Source organism: Athene noctua, chromosome 13, assembly GCF_965140245.1.
Source record: "Athene noctua chromosome 13, bAthNoc1.hap1.1, whole genome shotgun sequence".
NCBI classification, from domain to species: domain Eukaryota; kingdom Metazoa; phylum Chordata; class Aves; order Strigiformes; family Strigidae; genus Athene; species Athene noctua.
In genome coordinates this window covers 9,370,426-9,395,479 of record NC_134049.1, presented here as the reverse complement: position 1 = coordinate 9,395,479, position 25,054 = coordinate 9,370,426, and the positions used below count along the sequence as shown (strand labels likewise).

The following is a 25,054-nucleotide window of genomic DNA, read 5'->3' as shown; positions in this document are numbered from 1 at the left end:
GTATAACAGCATGCATTGTTCTTGCTGGATGGACAGGAGGAGAAGGGGGAGACAAGAACTGATGCCTTGAGGGATATGGATGCAGAACTGTGTTGGTGACACAGGACACCAGGTTTACAGGGCAGATACAAACCACCACCATGTCTCTCAAACATCTACACCAACAGTTGCTCTCTCCCTCAACAGACCTTACTCTCTTACAGTTTTCTAAACCTATTCATACTCCTGCTTCTCTCTCCCTCCAGTCCTCAAATGTCTCTGCAAGCCACTTGGCAGGAAAAGGAAATCAAAATACAATGCCAGATGCAGCAGCAACTTGGGACTGACAGCATGATTAATACAAGGCTGCAGCCCAGCAATTTTTCTGCTACTGTTAAAAGAGTAATGGGATAAAACTAGAATAGACAGATTGCAAAGGTGTGTATCTGCTGGGCATGCGAGTACAGATAAGGCAAATTCACATGAAAGAAAAACTCAAAATACTCCCCGAACCGTACGAAGAACTTGTCTTTTCATCTTATAAATGGCACAGGTTTTGGATGAGGGATCGACTCCCATGACAAATCTGAATAGCACCTAATGCAAATTAACCTCACCTTCATGGGTGTATCTAGACAGAAATACAAAATAAACAATAATATAATAATTAATTGCATTGGTTATTCAAGGGGAACAGGTATCAACATGCCTAGGTTAGACCTAGCTAAGGAAAACACCCATTAACAAAGAAATTAAGGAAGGGAGAGGCTTTCTTATTAGAGGGTGCCCTGACCTTTTCATGTTTCATCCATGCTAATTATCACCCTGCGTATGGATGTGCTCCCTCATAGGATAATTTTTATGTTTATTGTTAGGGACATGCTCTTAGAAGCTCACAGAGGAAGATAAAACTTCCTTCAGTCCCCACATACCAACAATAAAACAGGAATTTGAATATTGTTTTACCCCGACTGCCTTGTAAATGCAGTCTGAACACAGGAGATCTAGCCAGGACCTCAGCCAGCAGCCTAGAGATTTGTGAGAAGCTGGTAACAAAATCCTTCACTTCTCCCCTGCAGGTACGTGGGGAGTGCAAGCTGAAAGCATGCCCTTCCTTCTCAGTCCTTACATACATAGCAACTTTCTCCGTAAAACTCCCTCTCATGAACAAGCTGTGCAAAGTGCAAACCACAGCTAAGAACAATAGGATAGTTACACACCACAAACAAACAAACAAACAACAAAACCCTGACCTAACCTGATTTTCCTCTCTCCATGTAAACTCAGTTCACAGAGTTCCTGTCTCCAAATGGGTATTTGGGTTCCTCTTTCTCACCTCACACTACACTGCGTTACTCAGGTGCCTCCACCTGGGTAAAGCAGGTGCCCAAGACACAGCTTCTGCACTGGGGAGGTTCTCACCAACCAGAGGGACACCACATGCATTAGAGACTTGAAATCCCTTTCCTCCTGTGCAGCAACAGGTGGAGGGCAAACTTGCCTATTTGAGGGGAGTATTGCTAGTGAGTAGCTGGGAAGCTTCAGAAAAAACCCACAAAGAACCACTATTCTGGACATAATAAAAGTTGAACAGCTTCTTTCCTCCTCTTTTTTTTTTTTTTCTTTACTTTTTTTCTAAGAGGAAGACAGTGATGGAAACAAACTGAAGTGTCCCAAAGCCTAGATAAGCGTTCTGTTTATGTATCACACAGGGAAGCTTTACTACTTCTGAAGGACAGGAGAGACAGGAGGGAGGAGTGGAAAGGCAGAGGGAGAGAATGAAGTGACAGGGCCATGTACTGATGATCAGGTGTGTGCCCCTCATTTCCACCAGTCAGCCCCACCACTACCTATCTGGTGCCCAAAGGGTTGTTCCAACAGACACACAAGCTCCTGCTCACAAGGATGACACCAGAAGGGCAAAAGCACACAGACCAAAAAGCAGTGAGTGACTTGGGGACACCAGAGGTCAAAGGATGTCTGGTCACTGTGCAAAGTGGCAGAGAAGGTGAAGAGAGCTTCGTTAAGGTCCTGCTGTCTGCCCGTTCATGGTGGGTACAGGGGTAACGCGGCTAATGCAGAGCAGTAGGGGCAATACCTTTTTAACATCTGCTATCCTTTCCTTCTTAGAGGCAGGTTTTTCTTTGGTTTCAGGAGGGGTCTGCTGGGATTTTGAACCCGTTGATTCACTTTCAGATTCAGACTGACTTTCAGAGGACTCCGAGCTGCTGTTTGAGTCGCTGCCCTGCTCGCTTTCAGACTGGCTTGCGGAGTCAGAGCCAGAGGCTTCTTCGGATGCTGAGTGACTGATGGTAGAGAAAGAAGAGATCACATTTTAACTGTACTGTCACAGGCTTTGAAATATGCAGCAAGAAAACCTGAGCCATCTCCAAGCTACAAGAAGCTTTCAATAGCCTAAATGCAAGTGTGAACCATACGGTCCCAAACAGATACTCTCCACTGGCATATTGAAGCAGAAGCAATTGCTTCCCAGGACAGGCACTGCACACATGGGTGAGAATGCGGCTTCAAAACTCACTCCATTGGAGAACTTCCAGAGTTCCATGTTTTTTTCAAGAAAACCAAGGGAATTTTATTAAGAAGCATTGCCACACCACTCAAGGAAATGACACCCCAGCAGCTCTGGGGACAGCTGGTTTCCACGGGCAGGGCTCGGCAGGACACCGTCCCACAGAGCCTCCTGCGGGGACAGGGACTCAACCCTAAAGAAGGGGATCTGCAGCCATCCAAACCCCTACTGTCACGACGCAAAGGGGCAACATCAGGCTGCGGCTGAGCCATGTTGGCGTGCCATGTTCCACAGGGATTCAGGAAAGAGGAAGACACTTCTCTTCAATCAGATTTATTACCAATAGCTGGAAGAAATTATAACCACCCAGACTAGACTGAGGCCAGACAGCTTTGGCAGTATTTGCTTAAAGGCAGAACACTGGCCTCCTCCCACACTGGAGCCCTCTTGTTTCTCCAGACCCCAAGCGTTATTTCAAGGACACAGGGACACAGCCTTTCCACACACCAAGGGCCATAATTCAAATGGTTTATCTACAAAATTATCTGGACACTATAATTATATAGACACTAAAATTTTGCTTTTGAGGGACAGAACTAGAATTCATCCAGGGGGACAAAGCAGGATTAATGACCCAAGACCCTCCCACAAGCCAAGCTCCTCCCAGCTTTAAAAACTCTTGTGAACATTTTGAATCTAAACAAGGTTGAATCCAAACGGCCACGTTCTGCTGGGCTTCGCAAGCTCAGCAGGGACTCAGCACCAGCAAAACCACCTCACGCAGGCTCAAGAAGGTTCTTGGCACAAACTCCCACAGCTGCAGAGCATCGGGGGCTGCATAATGTCAGAAACCAAATTTATTCTTCCCCTCCAGCAAACGTACGCTTAACCCTTACACATTGTTGGACACAGCTCCACGTGTCCATCCACATGGCAGCTCGCTGCCACCCAACGGTCAACAGCAGGGAGCTGGGAGACAGCCTCTCCCCTGTCCTGCCCACCCCGACCCCACAGCCCATGCTCCCAGCACTCACCTTGTGCCTCCACCAACACAGACTCGCTTGATGAACTTCTCCACGAACCACCTCAACTCAGTAGCATTAGCCCAGCAAAACATCACTTAGCCACTCAAATGTGTGTGCACATTTGCACAAATGTGCACACAACCAAACCTTCACAGAAACCAGGAAATACACCACATTTGGTATGGCAGAGGAGAAAAGGAGCAAGCGAGATCCCAATTTTGGGGCAGCAGCGAGCCACAGTGCTCAGCTTGGACACCCCTGGCTCCTCAACACCCCCCTCAGGCAGTGCCTAGGCAACGGCCTGCACCTGCGTAAACATTCCATTCACAGGTGCACCAGCAGGGTCAAGTTCTGGAGCCCAGGTCAACCCACTCCACCTGCTGCCATGCGGCACCACCACCCCCAGCACAGCGGCAGGCAGCCGAGCTGTGCCGCTCTGAACCGAGCGGGACGTCTTCTCCAGACCAGGCCTAATGGTCGGATCCAGCTCTGACAGGGAAAGAGGCTTCTCGGCCCCTGCAGCTCTTCAGCCAGGGCTGCCAGCCTCACACACCCACCACGGGCACCGGCCAAAGCACACAGCAGCAAAGCCGGGCCAGGACACCAATTTTAAATTATTTAAACTCCTGGGTCTTCCTAAAGTGACCTGCACACAAACTCTCCTACAAAGACACGGTGACAAACGACTGACCATGCTAACGCACTGACTCAGCTGCATGACATGCTGCTGGTAAACATTTCCTCTCACTAGCTGGTCTATAAATGTGATGTTCCCTGACACGGTATAGAAACATAGATGAAATGTCTGCATATACTGCAAAGAAAAACAAGCCCCATCAGGGAATGCTGACCCATGCACCCAAGTCACATGGTAGCTGTAGAAAAGCACCAAACCACGTTAAATTTCACCTCTTGGCTAAACAATCAGGGAGAAACACCAGACTGATTCTGGCTACAGATCATCTGCTGAAGAGGGGATAACACTTGATAATGAGGGGATGATAATACGTGGACCACAGAGGACTAATGACTCCAGGGGACCTATTCCTTGCCTTGGGAAAAAAAACATGAGCCTCAAAAACCACTGCCCAGTATCTCCCACTCATCAACCAGAACAAAAAGAGTGGTGATACCACAAAGAGAAGCATTAGCAATACCAGCAGCACTGGCCCTACTGGGAGAATCTGGCTCACTCAGAGCTAGCAAGAGTAAGGATATGTTGGGAACTGGAGTATCCATCCTGCTGTATTAAAGATAAGCAGTTGCTCCAGCAGAGCTCTCCACTACATCCTAGCACGGATCAGTGGTTCAAAAATCTGACATCCAGTTTCTAGAAGAGGCCAGCATCAAGTATTGTATGCATAATACCACATATTAAATATCCTGCTTCTTATGAAAGGAATATATTCAGCAACAAAGCAGCAGAAAGGAGTTTATACAGGCATGTGGCTGGGGCAGTTCCTATTTAAAGGATTACACCAATGGTCTGCAGACTGCACTTCTCAAACAGCCAGTCATGGGTGAGCAGAACATCAAATAATTGAGGTGGTTTTTTTTTCCTCTTACATTAAAATAGGTTAATACACAGAATATTCACTTAAATGCAGGCTCACAAAGCAAAACAATGAGAGGCCAAACTATTTTAGGTGTGGCCAAAATATTTAAATACCTTTGCCCAATCACTGCAACATTTTTTTCTCATTTAAAATCCAATTAAAGAAAACTGAAGACTCATTACAACGTAACATACACGCTAGTAAGGCAACATTACAAAGCCCACTCTGACACCGACCAAAATGCAGTGCAGAAAGTAACGATACTACAAACTTATTGAACAACGAGTATCTCCTTACAAGTCAGCTCTTGATCTGCAGCTGGGTGCTTTGGTAATATTTAAGAGCGTACTGCAGATATAACATCATGAAAGAAGAGTCGGGAAAGTTTTGCAGAGGGAAGACACTTTTTTAATTTTTCTCCTTTTGTACAAAACTGTGAAAGTTACAAGATGCATCAAAGGCTCTGCTCAGAGTTCACAACTCAAGAAATAAATAATAGAAAGGCAAAAAAGCGCAAAAGCATCTGTACAATTACATGCAGTTCTACAGAAATCAGCACGGGCTACAGAGACGGGACCACTAGACTCAGCTCCTATTCACAGGCACAGCCACGTGCAAATAGGGCTGATTTACACCCCGGAAATGAGTTTTCCCCTCTCAGAAAAAAATTCTTAATGTATCTGTGAAATCTAACAGGCCGGGCCGGCAGCAGCTCGAGCATCAGCGGCGCCGCCCCGGCCTGCCCCCGGCTCCCCGCCGTCTCTCGCAGGGAGCGGGCAGCGGGCGGCAGCCGCGCGCCGCGGGAACCTGCTCCAGAGATCCCTGCGGCGGGCAGGCTCCCGGCCGCCATTTCACAGCCATCCCTCTCCCACCATCTTGCGATCCCCTGGCAGTGGCGGCTGCGGCTCGGGGTCTGCTCCCAAGTGCTAAGATGGGAGAGCGTAACACGCGCAGGGGACAAAGAAACTGGGGTGAGCGAGAATCTCTAAGGCTGAACTAACAGAAAACGAGCCCTTTCAGCAAGGAGCGAGGGGGAGCCGCCACCGATGGCTGCTGCTTTCACCGTCCCAGCTTGGTTTTGAAGGAGAAGGGGGTATCGCATGGCTTCCTCCTAGCAGGGCTGGAAAATCAAGTTGAACTACCACCCCTCCAGGCCAACGGTCGTTTCTGCCTGTCCCTCTCCTCTCCGCAATAACCAAATGCACAGCCCCACACACTCACTACACCCTGCCGCCGCCTGTCCCTTTCTCTGTTTTCTGCAGCTTCCAGTCCCCTCTCCACCACCACAGCCCTTCATCGCTGTGCTCTCCTGCTACACCCCGCTGCCAGCACCGTCCATGGCATCTCTCCCTGCTCGCCTGTCACCCTGCCACTCTCACACGGCTTCTCGCTGAGCACGTTCACAGTCTGCTGACATCTGCTCCCAACACCCCTCTCAAACACATCACTTTGCAACCCAGTCTACTTAAGAGCAAGTGATGAAATTTCTCCATTGGAGAATTTCCAGATTTCCATGTTTTTTTCAGAAAACCAATGGAATTTTATTAAGAAGCATTGCCACACCACTCAAGGAAATGACACCCCAGCAGCTCTGGGGACAGCTGGTTTCCACGGGCAGGGCTCGGCAGGACACCGTCCCACAGAGCCTCCTGCGGGGACAGGGACTCAACCCTAAAGAAGGGGATCTGCAGCCATCCAAACCCCTACTGTCACGACGCAAAGGGGCAACATCAGGCTGTGGCTGAGCCATGTTGGCGTGCCATGTTCCACAGGGATTCAGGAAAGAGGAAGACACTTCTCTTCAATCAGATTTATTACCAATAGCTGGAAGAAATTATAACCACCCAGACTAGACTGAGGCCAGACAGCTTTGGCAGTATTTGTTTAAAGGCAGAGCAGCAATTACTGGCCTCCTCTTATTCCGGAGCTCTTTGTTTCTCCAGGCCCTAAGCTTTATTTCAAGGACACAGGGACACAGCCTTTCCACACATCAATAGCCATAATTCACATGGTTTATCCAGAACATTATCTGGACACTACAATTCTTTTTTCCAAGATGCCAACTGTCATCTGAAAAGAGGGCAACTCCTCTAGTGACAGAGACAGATGACGTACACATCTGTATGTACAGGTATGCACACGCTTCCCTACTAAGAAATGAAATGTAGGTGAGAATTGGTATGTCTTTTTGAAGGCTGATGCAAATAATTACCTTTTAATAAACAATCTGTTATCAAGGCAAATGGGCATGTGCTTGTCTTTTTTTATTCTATCAATGTAGAAATAAAGAGAACTGAAAATAATCCTTTCTGTTACCAAGACAATCAGGAAGCATTTCTACCTGCCAACAGAGTATGAACGATTAGCAACATTATATGTCAATTCAGGCCTTACACTGTACATAACTGGAGATTTAAGTGCTTTAATGCCCCTAAGTTAACATCAAAACAAGACCTACTTTCAATTAAATTGTAAGTGGGGGTAAGCTATAATTATTTGTCTCAAAAATCATGACTCAAACAGCCCACCCTCCTCCAAATTCAGCAAAGAAACACCCATGAACTTCAGAAAAGCTACAGTTAGACCGTTGGTCCAACCGCTGGTCCAACCTTGAAGTGAGAAACTCCTATAAAAATTGAGACCTGCTAAAACTCAGCCAATTATGTTCCCCCGGCTTCTAAGAAATACTTCAGGCTATAATTCTGTTTTAATTAAGAGCGTGCTCCTTATTTGAGGGGGAAGAAAAGCAAATCATCCCTTACCAAGAAGGACACATTGCTTTCAAGAAATAAGCAGCTGAATGGCACTGATAAGGCCCTTTACAATCAGGCATCTAAGTTTACAAGGCAATTACAGCGTGCCTGAAGCCTCCAGCCTTGGCGTTTAATATTTCACCTATGACTTCATTTTATAGGGGATCATCTTTGCTAAAAGCAACAAAACATTTTATAAGCTCTCAACAAGTACAAACAGTAGATATGTTTCCAGAAGGTGCAAGACAAGCTGAAGAAATGACCCAATACACATTTCTGGAACCAAGAGCTGATGAGGGGGTGGCTCTTAACTGGTATCATTCTGCAGCAGACTTCAAAATTTTGCTTTTGAGGGACAGAACTAGAATTCATCCAGGGGGACAAAGCAGGATTAATGACCCAAGACCCTCCCACAAGCCAAGCTCCTCCCAGCTTTAAAAACTCTTGTGAACATTTTGAATCTAAACAAGGTTGAATCCCAATGGCCACGTTCTGCTGGGCTTCGCAAGCTCAGCAGGGACTCAGCACCAGCAAAACCACCTCATGCAGGCTCAAGAAGGTTCTTGGCACAAACTCCCACAGCTGCAGAGCATCGGGGGCTGCATAACGTCAGAAACCAAATTTATTCTTCCCCTCCAGCAAACGTACGCTTAACCCTTACACATTGTTGGACACAGCTCCACGTGTCCATCCACATGGCAGCTCGCTGCCACCCAACGGTCAACAGCAGGGAGCTGGGAGACAGCCTCTCCCCTGTCCTGCCCACCCCGACCCCACAGCCCATGCTCCCAGCACTCACCTTGTGCCTCCACCAACACAGACTCGCTTGATGAACTTCTCCACGAACCACCTCAACTCAGTAGCATTAGCCCAGCAAAACATCACTTAGCCACTCAAATGTGTGTGCACATTTGCACAAATGTGCACACAACCAAACCTTCACAGAAACCAGGAAATACACCACATTTGGTATCGCAGAGGAGAAAAGGAGCAAGCGAGATCCCAATTTTGGGGCAGCAGCGAGCCACAGTGCTCAGCTTGGACACCCCTGGCTCCTCAACACCCCCCTCGGGCAGTGCCTAGGCAACGGCCTGCACCTGCGTAAACATTCCATTCACAGGTGCACCAGCAGGGTCAAGTTCTGGAGCCCAGGTCAACCCACTCCACCTGCTGCCATGCGGCACCACCACCCCCAGCACAGCGGCAGGCAGCCGAGCTGTGCCGCTCTGAACCGAGCGGGACGTCTTCTCCAGACCAGGCCTAACGGTCGGATCCAGCTCTGACAGGGAAAGAGGCTTCTCGGCCCCTGCAGCTCTTCAGCCAGGGCTGCCAGCCTCACACACCCACCACGGGCACCGGCCAAAGCACACAGCAGCAAAGCCGGGCCAGGACACCAATTTTAAATTATTTAAACTCCTGGGTCTTCCTAAAGCGACCTGCACACAAACTCTCCTACAAAGACACGGTGACAAACGACTGACCATGCTAACGCACTGACTCAGCTGCATGACATGCTGCTGGTAAACATTTCCTCTCACTAGCTGGTCTATAAATGTGATGTTCCCTGACACTGTATAGAAACATAGATGAAATGTCTGCATATACTGCAAAGAAAAACAAGCCCCATCAGGGAATACTGACCCATGCACCCAAGTCACATGGTAGCTGTAGAAAAGCACCAAACCACGTTAAATTTCACCTCTTGGCTAAACAATCAGGGAGAAACACCAGACTGATTCTGGCTACAGATCATCTGCTGAAGAGGGGATAACACTTGATAATGAGGGGATGATAATACGTGGACCACAGAGGACTAATGACTCCAGGGGACCTATTCCTTGCCTTGGGAAAAAAAACATGAGTAAACACTATAGTAAGCGTAGCCAAGGCCTGACAGACAGTACCATGAGCTTGCAGGAAAGCTAACTGAATAGCACTCGTTGTGATACTGAAGATAAATACATTCATAGCTTTTTGGGTTCCCTTTATTTTATTCTGAAAGTCTGTTAAAAGGAGTGATTGCCTGTCTCCCAAGGCAAAGATTTTCTGAGAGATAAGCATTGAGAATGGTCAGTTGGGGTAAGAGCTTTTCCCAATTTACTTCCTGCAGCCAAACTGGAAAGGGAGGGGGGAGTGGATGATGAAAAGTATCCCAGAGATAGCTACTCTGCTATCTGTACCCATGAGCAGTATGTATTCCTAACAGTGATCTGCCCTAAAGCAGGAACTTAAACTAGACTATACGAAACAGTCAGGTTCTACATACTGTTTAGAAGCAAATCTTTTAACTCTGAATACCCACAAGATAATCTGGCCAACTCAAGGGGCACAACAAACACTCCAAGGCTACTGGGTTGCCACTGCCAGATAACCAACGTCCTTCAAAAAACAGAAAACTATTTCTCCAACCTCATTTTCTGTCCGGGCACCTTTTTTTTTTTTTTTTTTTTACTTAAATAGGCAAATGAGAATAGTTACCATGGAGAATAGACACTTCTTCCACAGGTGGCTGTAAAACCTGCTTGCAGAGCCTGGGTGTTAATTACACTGACAGAGCACTAGGCACCGTGCTACTGTAACAACTGAGGAATTAAGCACTCAGCAGGTATCCTATCTAAATAACCATCTGAAATGGATTGTGCAGGTTTCCAGCCTGGCTCAAAGGAGGGGAAGGGGAGGAGGCAGGGAAATGTTCACACACATTCAGATCACCCCTGCTTGCCCCGGCACAGGACTCCCAAATGCCAAAGGCAAAGTAATCCTGAGCACCCAGTGAGCTAAATATATCCCTGGCTACTCTGCTGCAGCTCCCTGTAAAGCACACTGGGCCACCTTGAATGACAAGTATTTTCCAAAAGCAGCATTTTTTTTTTCCTACACTACAAAGACACCACATTATGCTTGCATAAGCGAGCAAAACGAGCAGTTCATTCATCATTAGGAGAGCTGGCTCACTCTCTGATCTTTGAGCCAGAGGCTGAAAATGCTTGGGATGTTTAGTGGGAAAATAAAAAAAAAAGAAGAAAAAAAAGCAGCAGAGGGACAAAAGGAATCAAAACCTGTCTGCTTGATTAAGGAGTGCCATTGAGAATCTCCAAAGGCAGCATCCTGCCCCTTCCCTAACAAAGAAGGGGAAGGACAATTGCAGTTCTCAGGGTTTTGAAAAGGGCCCGTCTCTCCCTCCCCGGGAAGGCAGTGGAGCATTTCAGCGCTCCACATCCACCATTCGTGGGAGGCCCCGGGCTGGCTCTCGGCAGCACCCACCACTGCCAACCTCCTCGCACCCACGCAAGGGAAGGAGCCCAGGGACACAGACCTTCCTGTAAGGCCAAGACTGCAGGCAGGGGTTAAGTGGCTGTGCCCCTCTGCCATCCCAACCACAGGTTCTGCTTTGTCACAGCAGGACACAGCCAGGCTGAAGGCAGTGGCAGCACAAAGGGAACTCTGCACATAGGCTCCATCCCATTTTTTATAAGGACACGTAGATGCAGGGGGGACTGGAGTGTGCACACACAGTTTTGGCTTAGTACAGAAAGGCTAGTGGGTTTTTCTCCCATAACGTTTGCAAATTTCCTTTAAGAGCTAACGGATTAAAGAAATGCAGTAATACAAAAATTTAGGACCCAAAATCATTAATAAGAACACGAAGGTGTACAAATTCCTTTCTGGTTCCAGATGACCTGCAGTTCAGATGAGGGGAGCCTGACCTGGCCTGAGGGTTTTATTCCAAGTGACTTTTAAAAGCTGTTTTTAACCAAGAGATTTAAGGCTCATCATTAAGCCTCTGTTTTACTGATAGCACATGGCATTCAAAGCTCTCAACCAGTTCACAACTCTGTAGTTAAGAGCAGAGGTTCCTCTCCATGAAAGAGATGCAAATTACTCCTATAATTAATATAGTAGCAATTCTATAAGTCATCTGTACCTAGCAATAAAACTTGCAAGAAACAGAAATAGTTACAACACAAGTTTTTTCTAAGGAGCCAGATGTTCTGGAGTCAGTGGATTCCTGACATTGCAACACACTTGTTCATAGCCGGGGTAAAGGTTTGTGAGCCATGAAGCATTGTGAAGCACCCGGTGCTTGGCAAACACACTCCAAAGAAGCCCTGCCAAGACAAAACGCCATGCGAGCGTTACCAACACAAGACCAGAAGGGAATCTGAGATCACTGTTTTCAAACTTCTTTATTTTTTTAACCTTAGAAATCAAGACCAGGAAAATGCATATACTGCACTGTAGATTATCTCAGCCCACAAATAAATATAAAGCAAGCTGTATATTGAAACCTACAGTTTAACAGCGGTGCTGCATAAGCAGTGATCTAATAAGAGCTACTGCACATTTGGAAAGACTCACCAACATTTTACTACTTATTAATTTACTTCTTATTATATCCAAAAAGACACTCCCTGCTCCAAGAAAAGGAGGCATTAACAGTATGACAGACTTACAAAGGCTTCACTACAAGTCACTAGATGTGAATTTTTCATCTAGTCATTTTTGCTTTCATTTCAAGTATCCTTTACAGGATATAAAGGCAGACTTTACAAGCACACCACCACCTGTTGAAAGAGCATCTTCAAATGTTATTTCAGCACACGTCTTTTAATAAAAACACACCAGAAAAATTTATGTAAGACACAATGTTAGTGGAACAGTACATCCTTTGCTAGAAGGCTGCTTTTATCTAATTATGGAAATCCAGACCATCCCCCCTCCCCCAGTGCCATGCTGTTTGTATTTATTTTCCTTGAAGGAGAGGAGAGATAATGCAGAACAGAATCTTCCTCCATCCATTATCAACACCTTCCTGAGCTGGATTTCAGCTAGGGGCAATGGGAGACTTAGAAGCGCTTCTCCATCTTCAGAACTTAAGTCTAATTTATCATTGCAATTCCTGCTGGAACTGTTGTCTGCAATACAAAACAAGATACAGTGGATATACACACCTCCAGGTTATATATCAGGAGACACAATTTCAGTATAAACTGCCAAAACGACCCAAAGTATGTTTAGTTTAGCTGTCTTGAGTTCAAAAGTCATGTTCAGTCCCTACACTCCTGCTCAGAGTCCCAGGCATTTAACCACAGGGCTAGTTGCACTACATTTGCCACTGCTATCCTCATCTGCTCCGTTAACACTAGCAGTGATAAGCCTGAATAAAGAGACATGCCAGAATAAAAATTCCTCAGAGCCAGGCTTAGCAACTCAGTAACCTGCTAATCATATGAACAGCTTCCGAGGGGTGAAAACATGAAAACTAAGATGGGAACTGGTTTCTCCCTATACCGAGTTGTAGAGATTCAAATTAAACATCACTGCCTTCCTGGCCCTCCCCCTCCGAGCCCTCTCAAAGCTCTAACACAAAGTTAACAGTGGAAGTGTTTGTTTTAATGCAAATGAGGTTATTGTAGCCCAAATGCAGCCAGCCACAGTGCTCCCAAGACACACACGTGAGATCCTGTGTTCTCAGAAGTGCCATCCCCTACGAGCAGTTGGGCTATGACCCCGTGGCACTGCAACACGATGTTATTTCTCCCTGAACCGTGGGAGAGTTTGGCTTCAGCCTGTCAAGGAAATGGGGGAAGGTGCAGATAAGGGTAACTGTTGCCCTCAAAGTACAGCAGGTGAAACATCAAGCCAACAGAAAGCGGAACAGGCTCTAATCTTACAATCTCTGCCACATCAACTTGTCTTGGCTGAAGGCACTAATAAATTTAGGCAGGAGGGGTGTGGGAGCATGCGTGAGTGCACGTGCACACAAGAACAGCACTGCCCCGGCAGCAGCTCATGCTGCGTGCCACAGAAGCATCTTTGCCGAGTTACAGAATTAACCAGGTGAGCTCTTTATTCCCATTCTTCCATTTTGTGTTCAGCAAAACATTCATGCATTTAGAGAATACATAAAATTTGATTAAAGATGTTTAACTAAAAAGAACAATCCAAAAGAGATTAAATTGCAGCTAAATGTAGCTTCTTGCAGTTGGTGAGCCTTTTTTATAGCGCTGTATATACTGTATCCATTCCTGGCAGCAATCATGAAACAGGAAACAGAGAAGTTGAAAGTCTCAGAATTGTGCATTCGTAATTAGATGAGACATTTCCTTTGAGAGGGTAATGTGAAACAGAAGTAACAAAGCAAAACAAGAACAATCTCCTTTGTGCTGCACACAGATTACATCATTATTCATATGAATTCCCTGCACATTATTCCTTTTGTGCCCTACACTGATCAAGCATTTTCCCTTTTCAAAAAAGCCTCCGGACAGTTTCATGAAGGGTTAAAGCTTGAAAAAGAGAAAAAAAAAATCCTCCTTAAAGAATCCAGCAGTGCAAATGAAACTGACAGACTGTACATACACGATGGCCACAACGGCTAAAAGATAACCCGTCAGCCTGGACAAAAATTTGAAACCGGTAGTTAAAGGTGTCTTAATAAATGTGTTTTAATGTTTCCACTCAGCTCAAAATCAGTTGCAAAATGCATATTGAAAGCAAGAATGAGTTGTAGTGACTTAAAGGATGCTGAAAGCCATAATGCTATAAAAAAAAAAAAAAAGCCAGACGTTCCAGGAATACTACGATATTCTGCAATTCCTTTTGAAGTTTAAGAAAAAAAGAAAAGCGCCACACCAAAAATAACCCTACTCCCTTTTCAAGTCCCTTGCTTCTCAAAATAGCCTGCACTATTAAAAGAAAAAAAATCATAAAAGCCCGCGCCCGCCAGATGAGAGGAAGCGAGGGAAGGCAGCCACACTCCCAGTTCAGCCCAGTACATCCCAGCAGAGCCCGGGGCTGGCGTGGGAGAGGCCGTGCGGCGTGCGCAGCCATGGTGCGCAGCCACGGTGCGCAGGCACAGCTCTGCCTCCGCATGAGCCGCCGCCACCGTCCGCCTGTTACCAAGCGAGCGCAGCCAATCCCCGTCCCCAGCGAGCACAAGATGGCCTTTGAACTCCCCACCAGCAACTTCCTGCTGTTTTTAGAGTACACACAGTGCAATGCAGTATGTCTGTCAGCTATGCGGCACAAAGGAACAGCCATTTTGTGACTGAACTGGACCCGCACCAAAATGCCAGGCGGTGCAGCCTTCCCCTCTCCTTTCGCGGGGAATCGGGGCTTCCCGAGCGCTACCAAAACAACAAAGAGATGCCCTCTGCTTTCATCGGCAGCCAGGGAGGGCAGTTTTTGTTTAACGTCTTCGTTTCCCTCCTCCCCCAATCCTCTTTCGTATGTAGCTACATCTTCATAAAATGGCTGCCACGTAAAAACAAGGGTGTTCTGCTCTGTGAAGGCTGCAGCACACGCTGCAGAGCACTCTGCCTCTGTAAGGTGGCTGCTGAGCAAAAAAACCACCATTTCAGACCTCAGGCTTCCAGCTCTCCGAACAAAAAACAGGCTGAGATCTAACCCACTGCCAACCTTTTTTTTTTCTCCCCCAAAACCCAATGTTTTAATGCTAGGGAAGCCAAGAGCTGGATACAGATGCAAGGGTTTGTTCAGCCCTGCAGCTACTGTAGCAGAAACCATTCACACACAAGGGTATTTAGGAGGTGCAAGAGCAACTGCTACAGACGCAGGCCAGGGGATACCAGAGAAACAACATATCCATCGTGTGTTACTTGCTATCCTCTACAAAACTCACTCTGGATGTCAGGGGGACCCCAGCCTGCCTCTCGCCTCTGAAGGCTGCACCATGGATGTACCCTCTCATACCACCTGCCTTTCAAAAATGCAGCACAGAAGATGCTAGAAAACACACCAGGATTTTGTTCAATTATTTAATATAAGTCCCAGATACGCAGGTGGTGGTTGTTAGTAACTGCAGCTTACCAACTTTTATCCTAGGTGGAGAAAGTTGCATGAAATCAATCAGCTTCAAGTTTGGGAAGATTTACTGTCAATACACAAATGACAGGTGTTGCTGTTCATCTAGGAAAGCACCAAGTACAGCCCTCAGCTTACAAACCGTGAAGAGTTAACACCGTTTCCCTCCCCAAGAATAAGCATCTGTCTGGGAACAATTCTCAGGCATTTTTGTTTATTCAGCATGTGCCTTTGTGTTTTGGTAGGACTGGAAAGGCAGGAGTCAATTCCAAACATATCCCCCAGTCAGGACACTAAGGTGGTGTATAGGAATTGTATTTTCTTCTGCTTTATCACCTTTCTCTAGTCCAGCATTTTTGTTTCTCCAGCCCAGGTGAATGGCACCAGCCATACCTACTTTTTCCACCAGTCTCCATCACCCAGGCCTCCCACCACGGTTTATGTAACAGGACTTCACATATTTCCACAGATGCCGAGCTGGTCTCACAACTGGGAAGGAAGCTGGCCAGCAGCATGTGAAGTGCAGACATCAGTGCATTTCTGGGCTACAGTAAAGCAAAGTGGTGGCTTCACTTCCTAGAAATCATTTCCCCTACAACTTCAAGTCAACCTCAGGAAGTAAAGCCCATTTTACGACATTCAGCTGACTCACAGCTCAAAAATAAGCTCAACAAGGCTCACTTACAAATATCCTGTGCTCAATTGTTCCCACACTTCAGGTGAGTGGATGTTACCCACAGCAGGTTTATTCTGAGAAAAAATTGTGAAGGGGGAGAAGGGTAACCTCACACAACAGGTGTTACATGTAAATTGATCAATTATGATAAATAACCTTTCAGTGAAAACAGCAAAAGCACACATGAGACACTATGCAAATATAACACCCCTAAGGTCAAAAAACCCAAAGGTCGTCTTTTCTGTGGAACTCCTGTGAGATGTCTCCAATTTAATCTACTATTCAGCATGTTTCTAACACCGGTAAAATACCTTAATTTAAATTATCTGAACAAATTATACTTATTATTGCTTTTGCTGATTATCTACACTGTAAAAAAAAAATCATAAAGACTTAAATAAGCTGAATCATAAGTATTTTTTTTAAAAAACTGAGGCAGTATTTTGTGTGCAGTATTTACAGTATTATAAAGATAGAATGGTGTGAGAGTCTGATGTGTTTTTAAACTGCATTATTATTAAAACTCTGTATTGGTGCTGTATGCAATGCTTCAACAGTCCCTGAGGCTAATTTAGTTAATAATAATTTCAAATTAAACAAACTTACCCATATCAGGATTTTAAAATTGACTGCAATTTTAATACATCCAGAATACCATCCAAGTTTATGTTAAAAGGTTACAGTAATTTGATTTTATATATATATTCCCACACTATTTCAAGTTTGTGTGTTTAAGGTAGGTTAAATACTGGACATCAAGAATACTATTCAAACACCTGCAAACATCACATAGGGCACGTGTGATACAGACAGTTCAGAATTCTTTTTTATTAATGTTGGTTAAAAATTACTGAAGACAACACCAGAGAAAAATAAACAGGCCACGATTCAATTAAAATTAACAAAATGCAAAACTCAAGTGTTATTTACAAACTAGAAAACAAAAATGCAGTTTAATTTCCAATTTTCAAAAAAGCCGACTCTTAAAATACAAAATCAGCAATTCAGTAATTATACTTCTGCATTCCTAGCAAACAGACATTTCCAGTATTTCATACTTTTCCCACATCAAGGTTAAGTTTATAAAAATCTGTAAAGAATCTCATTATTCAACAAAAGTAAATAAAAACACTCTGAGCAAAAATACATTAAACAAATAAGCAAAGCATTTGGAGCCTCTTGTTAACAGTCCCAGTGTATATTTTATAATATGAAATACTATCACCAGCAGGAGAAAGTCTGGTTAAATTGTATAAAAATGTTCTAAAATACCTAAACAGTATCAAAGTTCTACAACCTCAAATAAAATTTGAGGTAAGGGGTATCAGACAAACAGGCACTTTCCAGTTTATATTTTAAAATGAGGTTTTTTTCATTCATGTAACTTTTTCTTGTACCTATTTACTATAATTTACTACTACACCAGGCTTCTGTATGGCCCTCAGTTAAAGTTTAGACTTCTGAGATTCTTCAAAGAAAAATTTGCCTTGTATGTAAAATGGTGCAATGCAGCAATGGCTAAACCGACAAGGTCATTTTTCACAGCACAAAAAACCTAAAAACTGAAATTCAAAAGCTGGAAAAACATAATACAGAGGAAAGGGCTCCCCTGAATAAAGGTACAGTACCTTTTGACTATGACATGGGCCCTTAAGTCACAACACAACTTTCAGAAATTGCTACCAAAAAAATTAGGGTGTGGCATGCTAACAATCTCAAGGTCATTCCTTAAAAAGGAAGCAAAATCAATAAAATGTTTTGTATTAAGCACTGACAGTAACCCAAGGCTGTCAAAGTAAACGGGGTATTCACAGGTTTTACAAAAAAAAAAAAAAGTAAGTTGATAGATCATACCTCGATGCATTGCTGTGGACTGAACCCTCCTCTCCTTGGCTTTTGTCCTTATTTCTCATCATCTTTTTATTCTTAAATATTAAGAGGGGGTCAGGGGTGTCTGTTTGCTTTGAAGTCCTGTGCCCAGGTATTTACTGTCAAAAGTTGAAAGAAAGGTAAGGTCCCAGTTCGTTTCACTGGCTTTCATTATCAGGAACAAAGTCCTGACGCTGCAATGATATTGTTATAACAATACACAACACTGATCAACACGGCAAAACGGAGATTTAAACAAATAATCGTTTTTAAAAGAAAAATCCGAGAATAAACACAGTAGAGGAGCATCCTGCAAACTTTCCCAAAGTAACACTGGATGCAAATAATCTCTGTATCTTATTGCGTCATCCCAATACAGCTCAAATCGGTCGAAAATCAAAGTACTCAAAACGGCAGAAATCTAAAAATTATTATTATTAATTGCTCACCTACCTGATCCATGCACCGCCGCCAGGACCAAGTCGATATTAGTTTCGGGTAGTGGAAAAACATTAGATCCAAAATATTTAGAGTTATAATGATAAAATACGAATTTCAGAGAATGAAAAAAAATATATATTCTAATCCCAAAAATATGATGCCGATAAAGCAAAAGAAGCGATAATTAGTACAAAAATGTCCGGGGGAAAAAGCTCATTAGGAGAGCGCACAAAAATGGAGGTACGCCATGGCTTCTAAGCTGGAAAAACAACGACCTGGGCTCTCTCCACGGCTTCTTCTTTCCAGCAAGGCACGAAAAGGGAGCCCTCAAAAGCTGCTTTTCTGCCCGAAAAAGGTCTGCTCGGCCCCCGATTAGTGCCTAGGAGAGGCAAGGGGCTGTGGGGGCCCCCTGAGGCTGCCCGAAAGTTAGGGAAAGTTGCGTAAAGTGTTGGGGAAGGCACGGAGCTGAGCGCGCTCTCTCTAAGGCACAGCCGCCATCTAGAGCTCCTTCCCAGCTCTGAGCTCTGCCTTTGATTGACACTCTCTACATTTACCCCACAACTCAGGTGATGTACCATAGACCCACCCCTTCATTTCTACCAAAAAAAGAGATAGCCTCCACCTAAAGGGTGCCTGCTACCCCCAGAGCCCTGGCTTCCTCCAACTACCCCAGCTGAAGGGGCACCTTAACCCCATGTGGCTCAGGCACCCTTTTGAAACCAGAAAGAAATGGAATTTGTGCCTTTTGTTTTAAAGATTTGCTAAATATTTCAGTGCCTGGGCTAAAATTACTTCCTCCCTGGACAGGAAGTGGTGCTGTTGCAAGCCATTTTGAAAGAATGGAAGTGGAGCTAACAGCCATGCAGCCAGCAACAACCCACCTTGGGGCTCACCCCACCCGAGGGGTAACTTTTTTTCAATTCAGTGGCAGTATCCCCAGACAATAGCTCCACCATTTGTCACCCAACACTTGCACTTAAAACTTGGGACAAGAGCATCACACGCTCCCAGGAAAGCCCCACATTGCTGAGAACCCCCTCCAGCTCGACAGCGCCTCCCTAGTGGTTTTCCCCAACAACAAAAATCCAACAGCAACACAATTTTCATCAGTTATGCCAAGGCACTACTGTAAAATAAGTCTGACACCATTAAAAGGGTTATTTCTAATTCACTTTCTTAACCCATTAATGCTCATTAACAGATTTTAACACAACAAATGCATTTTAAAGCCATCTAATAGCCAAGCTGTAGAACTGGACACCAAGCACCATCTCAAGTACAACATCCTAGTAGCGAGGGGATGTATCCCATAGGAAATGGAGGAGATCCAAGCATCCCCTAGCCACTTGTATTCCAACTACCAGTTGTCTTCCCACAAGCAACAGACTCCTTAAAGTGCAAGGACATCTGTCATATTCAAAAGCATCAGAACAAGACAGTGAAATCAGACACTGGGGGACTCTGGGAGGGAAGGGGCTAACGGGTTTCTATGAGGACATCCATGGCATGGCACCCCAACAGCATGAAAACATCAACTTCTACCAGTAGAATCAAGATAGTCCCTGCCAACTCCTCCACACACTTGCCATTCACATCCTCCACCAACCCATCATCTTTCCACATGAAGGGGTTTGAGTAGGAATGCTCTCTTGCCACTGTCCATTTTAAAGAATTTCACCTTATTGATTATCTACAAAAGACCCCTGCACCTTAACTACAAGAACTAAAAACACAATGCAAGACCATTCCAAGCAATCTTGGGTAACACCAAGGAAATCCACTCATCTGGATGGGGATCCCTGTAGGTTGGTCCCAGTATCCAACACCATATAACACATGGAAAAACCAAACTTGAGCAAGCATGTATCATCAAAATGGCTGGATTAAACAAGTATGAACAATTCATCACGGCAAAAATGGATATTTACAAAGAAGTCTGAGCAAACCAAATGGTTAAACACACAGTGGAGTTTTGTTTGTGTTTTTAAAAGAAAACACCTAAGTTATGTCAGTACCAGGTTTGTCAACTTGGCCCTCCAGCACAAAACAAAGACAACTGAGTTTCAGGTGAAACCTACACAGGAAGGTGGCTACAGTTTAACTATTTGATCCACAAGAAACTTGAAAGAAAATTGTTTTTTTGACCATTAGAACCATTTTTAAATTATTTTGTAAAGGTTAACATGTCATCTGTAGCAATATCAAAACCAACTCCATTATTTCTCATCAAATACATGGTACAGGATCGTGTACCTAAGTCTACATTAAACAGCAGTGAAGTAGATTGGACACTTGTACAGAACAATTTTAAGACTGAATAGACTGTTCAGGAAGTATATCATCCAGAAAATCTGTTGAAAAGTTTCTGTACCCATATACAATCAAAGAAGCATACCTAAAAATGTTAAGACAAAACATTCAAGTACTCCTTTATTGTCATATTTGCCCAGCCTTCAATTGGTATCAATTCCATCTTAAAATAACTTCAGAAAGTTCAGCAGAAGTACTCTGACAATAGGCCAAGTACTAAAACCCCCTAACATAAGCACCTGAATGAACAAACCAGCGAATAAAAATTCATTGGAAGTCATGGCAAAGTGAACATAATTTGCAAATGAAAACCACATTTTAAATCAACTATAGCACAAAATTTTACCTTTCCTTTAGTACTTAGCAACTAAAATATTTCTCACTTTAATAGCAACCAAAAACCCACTTCAATATCAACACAATGAAAAAAAAATAAATATTCAGCCAGAAAGGACAAACACAAAGTGTGAAAGAAACCAAAACCTTTTATTAAGACACTTAAAAAAAACATTACATTTTCTCCAAAGGGACAGCAACAGATCTCTTACCAAATGAAATTTGCCTGTTATGCATGCACAACCCGAGAGTAAAATTTTGCCACCCAGTTCTCAAACAGATCCATCACTGGACAGTCACTGATATGGTCCCCTAATTCAAATGCAAAGTCCATTTTGATAGGATGATCCCAACCCAGATCTTCTCTGGTTTAATAACACGAGAATCCACGTTTTAACATCCTTTTCTTGGACAGACATATCACAGCACTCATGCATTAGTCCATTTCCTCAACCTCTCAATCAACAGTGGAACTGCCATCTTGGTGTCTCATTCGTAGACTCCTTTTGACACGCTTCATCTGATTGGATTCTTTATGGAAAATTAAAAGAAAAATGCTGTTGGAATACAGATCATATCTTTAAACTAAGACATTAAACTACTGTACCTTAAGGAGAGTTTAAACATATAACTGATGCTTCATTCTGTATCACACATTCCAGAACATCTACTTTTATCATGAACAATGTCAAATCATCAGTTCAAGAGTCAAAAATATAAACTTTAACCAAAACTATAAAGAAGTAGGGGAGGAATGATCAGAAGTTCAAGAACCCTTCCAGGCTCCATAAATTCAGTTTGAAATTTCTCCATAGTGTTAAAACACTAGAGAAATCAATAGTGGGAAATCTGAGATATTTGCTCTGGCAACCATCTTTATTGGACTGACCCATCTACTAAAGCAGAGTGGAAAACCATCTACTAAAGCTTAGTGGGAAACCAAGTTTATTACAGTAAGCAAATTTTTTTAACTACTGTCCATGCTCCTTTCTTCAAAGGCATAGATCCATCAGAGCCAATGTAATAGGCATGAAAACTGGTTTCCTCTATAGAGATGGTGGCCGGGGACAAGACAATTGCACCATCTTAACCCAGTTTTCCAGTTCATGAAAGACATACAGTGCAACAGCAAACACACACGTAAACAGAATGACTGGTTTAGTTACTGGTGGGAAAGGATGTGTCAGAAGTCAGATGAAAATGGTAAAAAGTTACACTAGTTGACTTTAGCAAGACCTCTGTACTACTCCTGATCCATATTCCAACTTTACTCTTCCTACAACAGTGACCAAGTCCACGGGTGAGTGACAAATCAAACTATCAATGACTTCCACGTGGAAAAACACAAACCAAACATCCCCATCTTCACATTTTCTTTCAAGAGAATAAGCTCATGTACTTAAAAAACCCCACCACAGCTCCTCCTACCGTGCAAAAATCAGGTACAGGAAGTTACTAAGTGTTAAGAACATAATTCTAAAGCCAATGCTAACTGCAGAAGAGACTGACATAGAAAAGAAGTTTTAAAATATCTTTGTGATTTTGAGTATCTGCACTCTAACGACAACTTATCCTTTTGAATGTGTACAGCCTTAACCACATTTTACTCAAAGCCAACTCCACCACTATGTTGTTCCCCTGATAATCCTGGGAAGATTCTCACAAGTGGTGCAGAAATTGCCCACAGTACAGCAAAAATCAGTGGAGCCATCTAGTGGTCTCTGTCTCATCATTCCAGTTTCCCCATTCTCATTTCAAAATAACCAGTTAGAGCAAAGAGCAATGGAACCGGTGCAACAAGCCTCAGAGACTTCCACAACTGCCCGTATGTCCTGTTCTATATTCCTCTACAGACTTCCTTGTTTTAAATACAATGGAAAAGGAGCACAGCACAGAGGAGTGGAACACGGGATTTGGTAATTCACTTTGCATTGTGCAACATGCATAGTTGTACAGCATTCAACCACACGATCTTCATTTCCAGAACCAGAAATTGAACACTCAAGTTTGCAGAAAATTCTTTGTTTCAAGAATTCTACTCTTCCCCAGCTAATCCAGGAATCAGATATTTTGAAATATTTTTCCCCCCCATGCTAAACTGAATAAACAGGTTTGGGGGGTTGTTTTGGGGTTAGGGGTTTTTTTTAGTTCTTATTGGTATACTAGCCTAATTTCAAATCCATTTAGGCATTTGAAGATAATTTAGAACTTTGAATAATTTTTAATGCTAATGCTTTGAACAAGGTACCAAAACATGAAAAACAAACCATCACAAAGTTGTCCATTATTGTCACAATCAAATATTCAGAAGTACTAACTTGAGCACAGTGGGAACCCCATAAATATGACTGTTAAAATAATGTTTATAGTTATTGTAAGAAGCTTTACATAACGAAATTTAATTACTGGCATCAGCTTTCCCCACCTCTCAAAAATATAATTTAGTCACATATTAGTCAACCTTGAAAGGCCCTTTTTAGTTGGGTTAGCCTGTTGCCTTAAGACACTAATGAGATCTGCCAAAACCAATTTAAGGGCAAGTTTCCCTACCAGGTTCACCTACATTTGGTTGTACCAAAAACTCCGCAAGTAACCCCACATTCATTTTAAACTCTTGACCTTGTAAAATAATTAGCAGTAAACGGAACTGATGACATATAACAACTACGAACATGCTACAACAGCCCTTGTTCTGAAGTTATTCATACATCAAAAAGATGCCACAATAATGGCCAAAATATTAATAGCCATCTGCACACTTTTTCATGTGAAATCTACATCTGCTTTACAAGATTTCACAGCATTTGTTTACTTATGAATAAAGGCACATTTTACTAAGAAATTTCAATGATGTTGCAAAACACACTTCCTCCACCAAAATATATGCAGTGATCCTACACGTAAGACACTGAACAGTCCAATTTTTTTAATTGCCTATTTCATCCATTCTGCAACATCAGTTAGGCATCATCTCATTTTCCACGTTTCTATTATCTATAATTTACTGTATTTGTTTCCAAATACAGTATTTTGGTTGTGATAAGTAAGGGACCTGGGTAGTCATGTAATACTTTCAAAGTTTCCTTCAAATCTCTGGTAACATAATGACACTCCGAATCAGCGGACAGAAACCATTCACAACCATATCTAAAGGTTTAAGGAAAAAGTTTTAAAACATCTGAGTTTACAAAGGTTTTTCTCTTCAGTTTTTTGTAATTATTTGTTGCTCTACCTATTAAGAGACCACAGCAATTAAAGACAACCCTTATGGCCAAAACCATGGCCTCAGCAACTTCATGTCTACTGAACCCTTGTATTTAAGCATGAGACTGAAGGCCAGTAACAATGTGTAAAACACCCATGCATCAGAGCAAGTGCATAAGACACATCTACAAAGTTTTCCAGAGTGAAATTTCTCACACTCTGAAGCTTAAACTTAAAAATGAGGTGACATACTGCTAGTAAAGGGAATTCACTCCAACAGAGGGAGCTGAATGGACAGAATAAGGTTCTGAGCAAACCAAACCTGAAGTTCTACACTTCGAAGTTCATTAAAGAAAGATTTTATTCTCAAAGACACATCCTCTGGTAACTTTTACACTAGAGGAAAAAGCAGACATGCCCTTTATTGACATCTAAAGTCCGTAACTTCTGTTCAATCTCCGAATATCCTGTTCAGTCTCCCTAAAGTCACTAAGTAATCTAGACAGTCCTAAGTCTGCTTTCACTGCTATTAGATGTTCAAGTAAGCA

At 43.5% G+C, this 25,054-nt stretch overlaps 1 protein-coding gene across 9 annotated transcripts in view; it reads right to left on the bottom strand.

Annotated features, from left to right (window-relative positions):
* Positions 1 to 25,054, bottom strand: part of CHD2 (chromodomain helicase DNA binding protein 2) — an 89,602-nt gene that overhangs the window by 37,142 nt on the left and 27,406 nt on the right. For 7 of the 9 annotated variants that reach the window (XM_074916668.1, XM_074916667.1, XM_074916669.1 and 4 more), the window contains 3 exons: positions 18,669 to 21,833; positions 18,201 to 18,334; positions 2,078 to 2,285 (listed from right to left, as the gene is read on the bottom strand). In XM_074916668.1, coding sequence (XP_074772769.1) covers positions 2,078 to 2,285; positions 18,201 to 18,262 — 270 coding nt within the window. In that variant the 5' untranslated portion in view covers positions 18,263 to 18,334; positions 18,669 to 21,833. Of the gene's footprint in view, positions 1 to 2,077; positions 2,286 to 18,200; positions 21,834 to 25,054 lie in introns of all 9 variants that reach the window. The other 2 variants (XM_074916666.1, XM_074916665.1) reach the window with 2 other exon arrangements.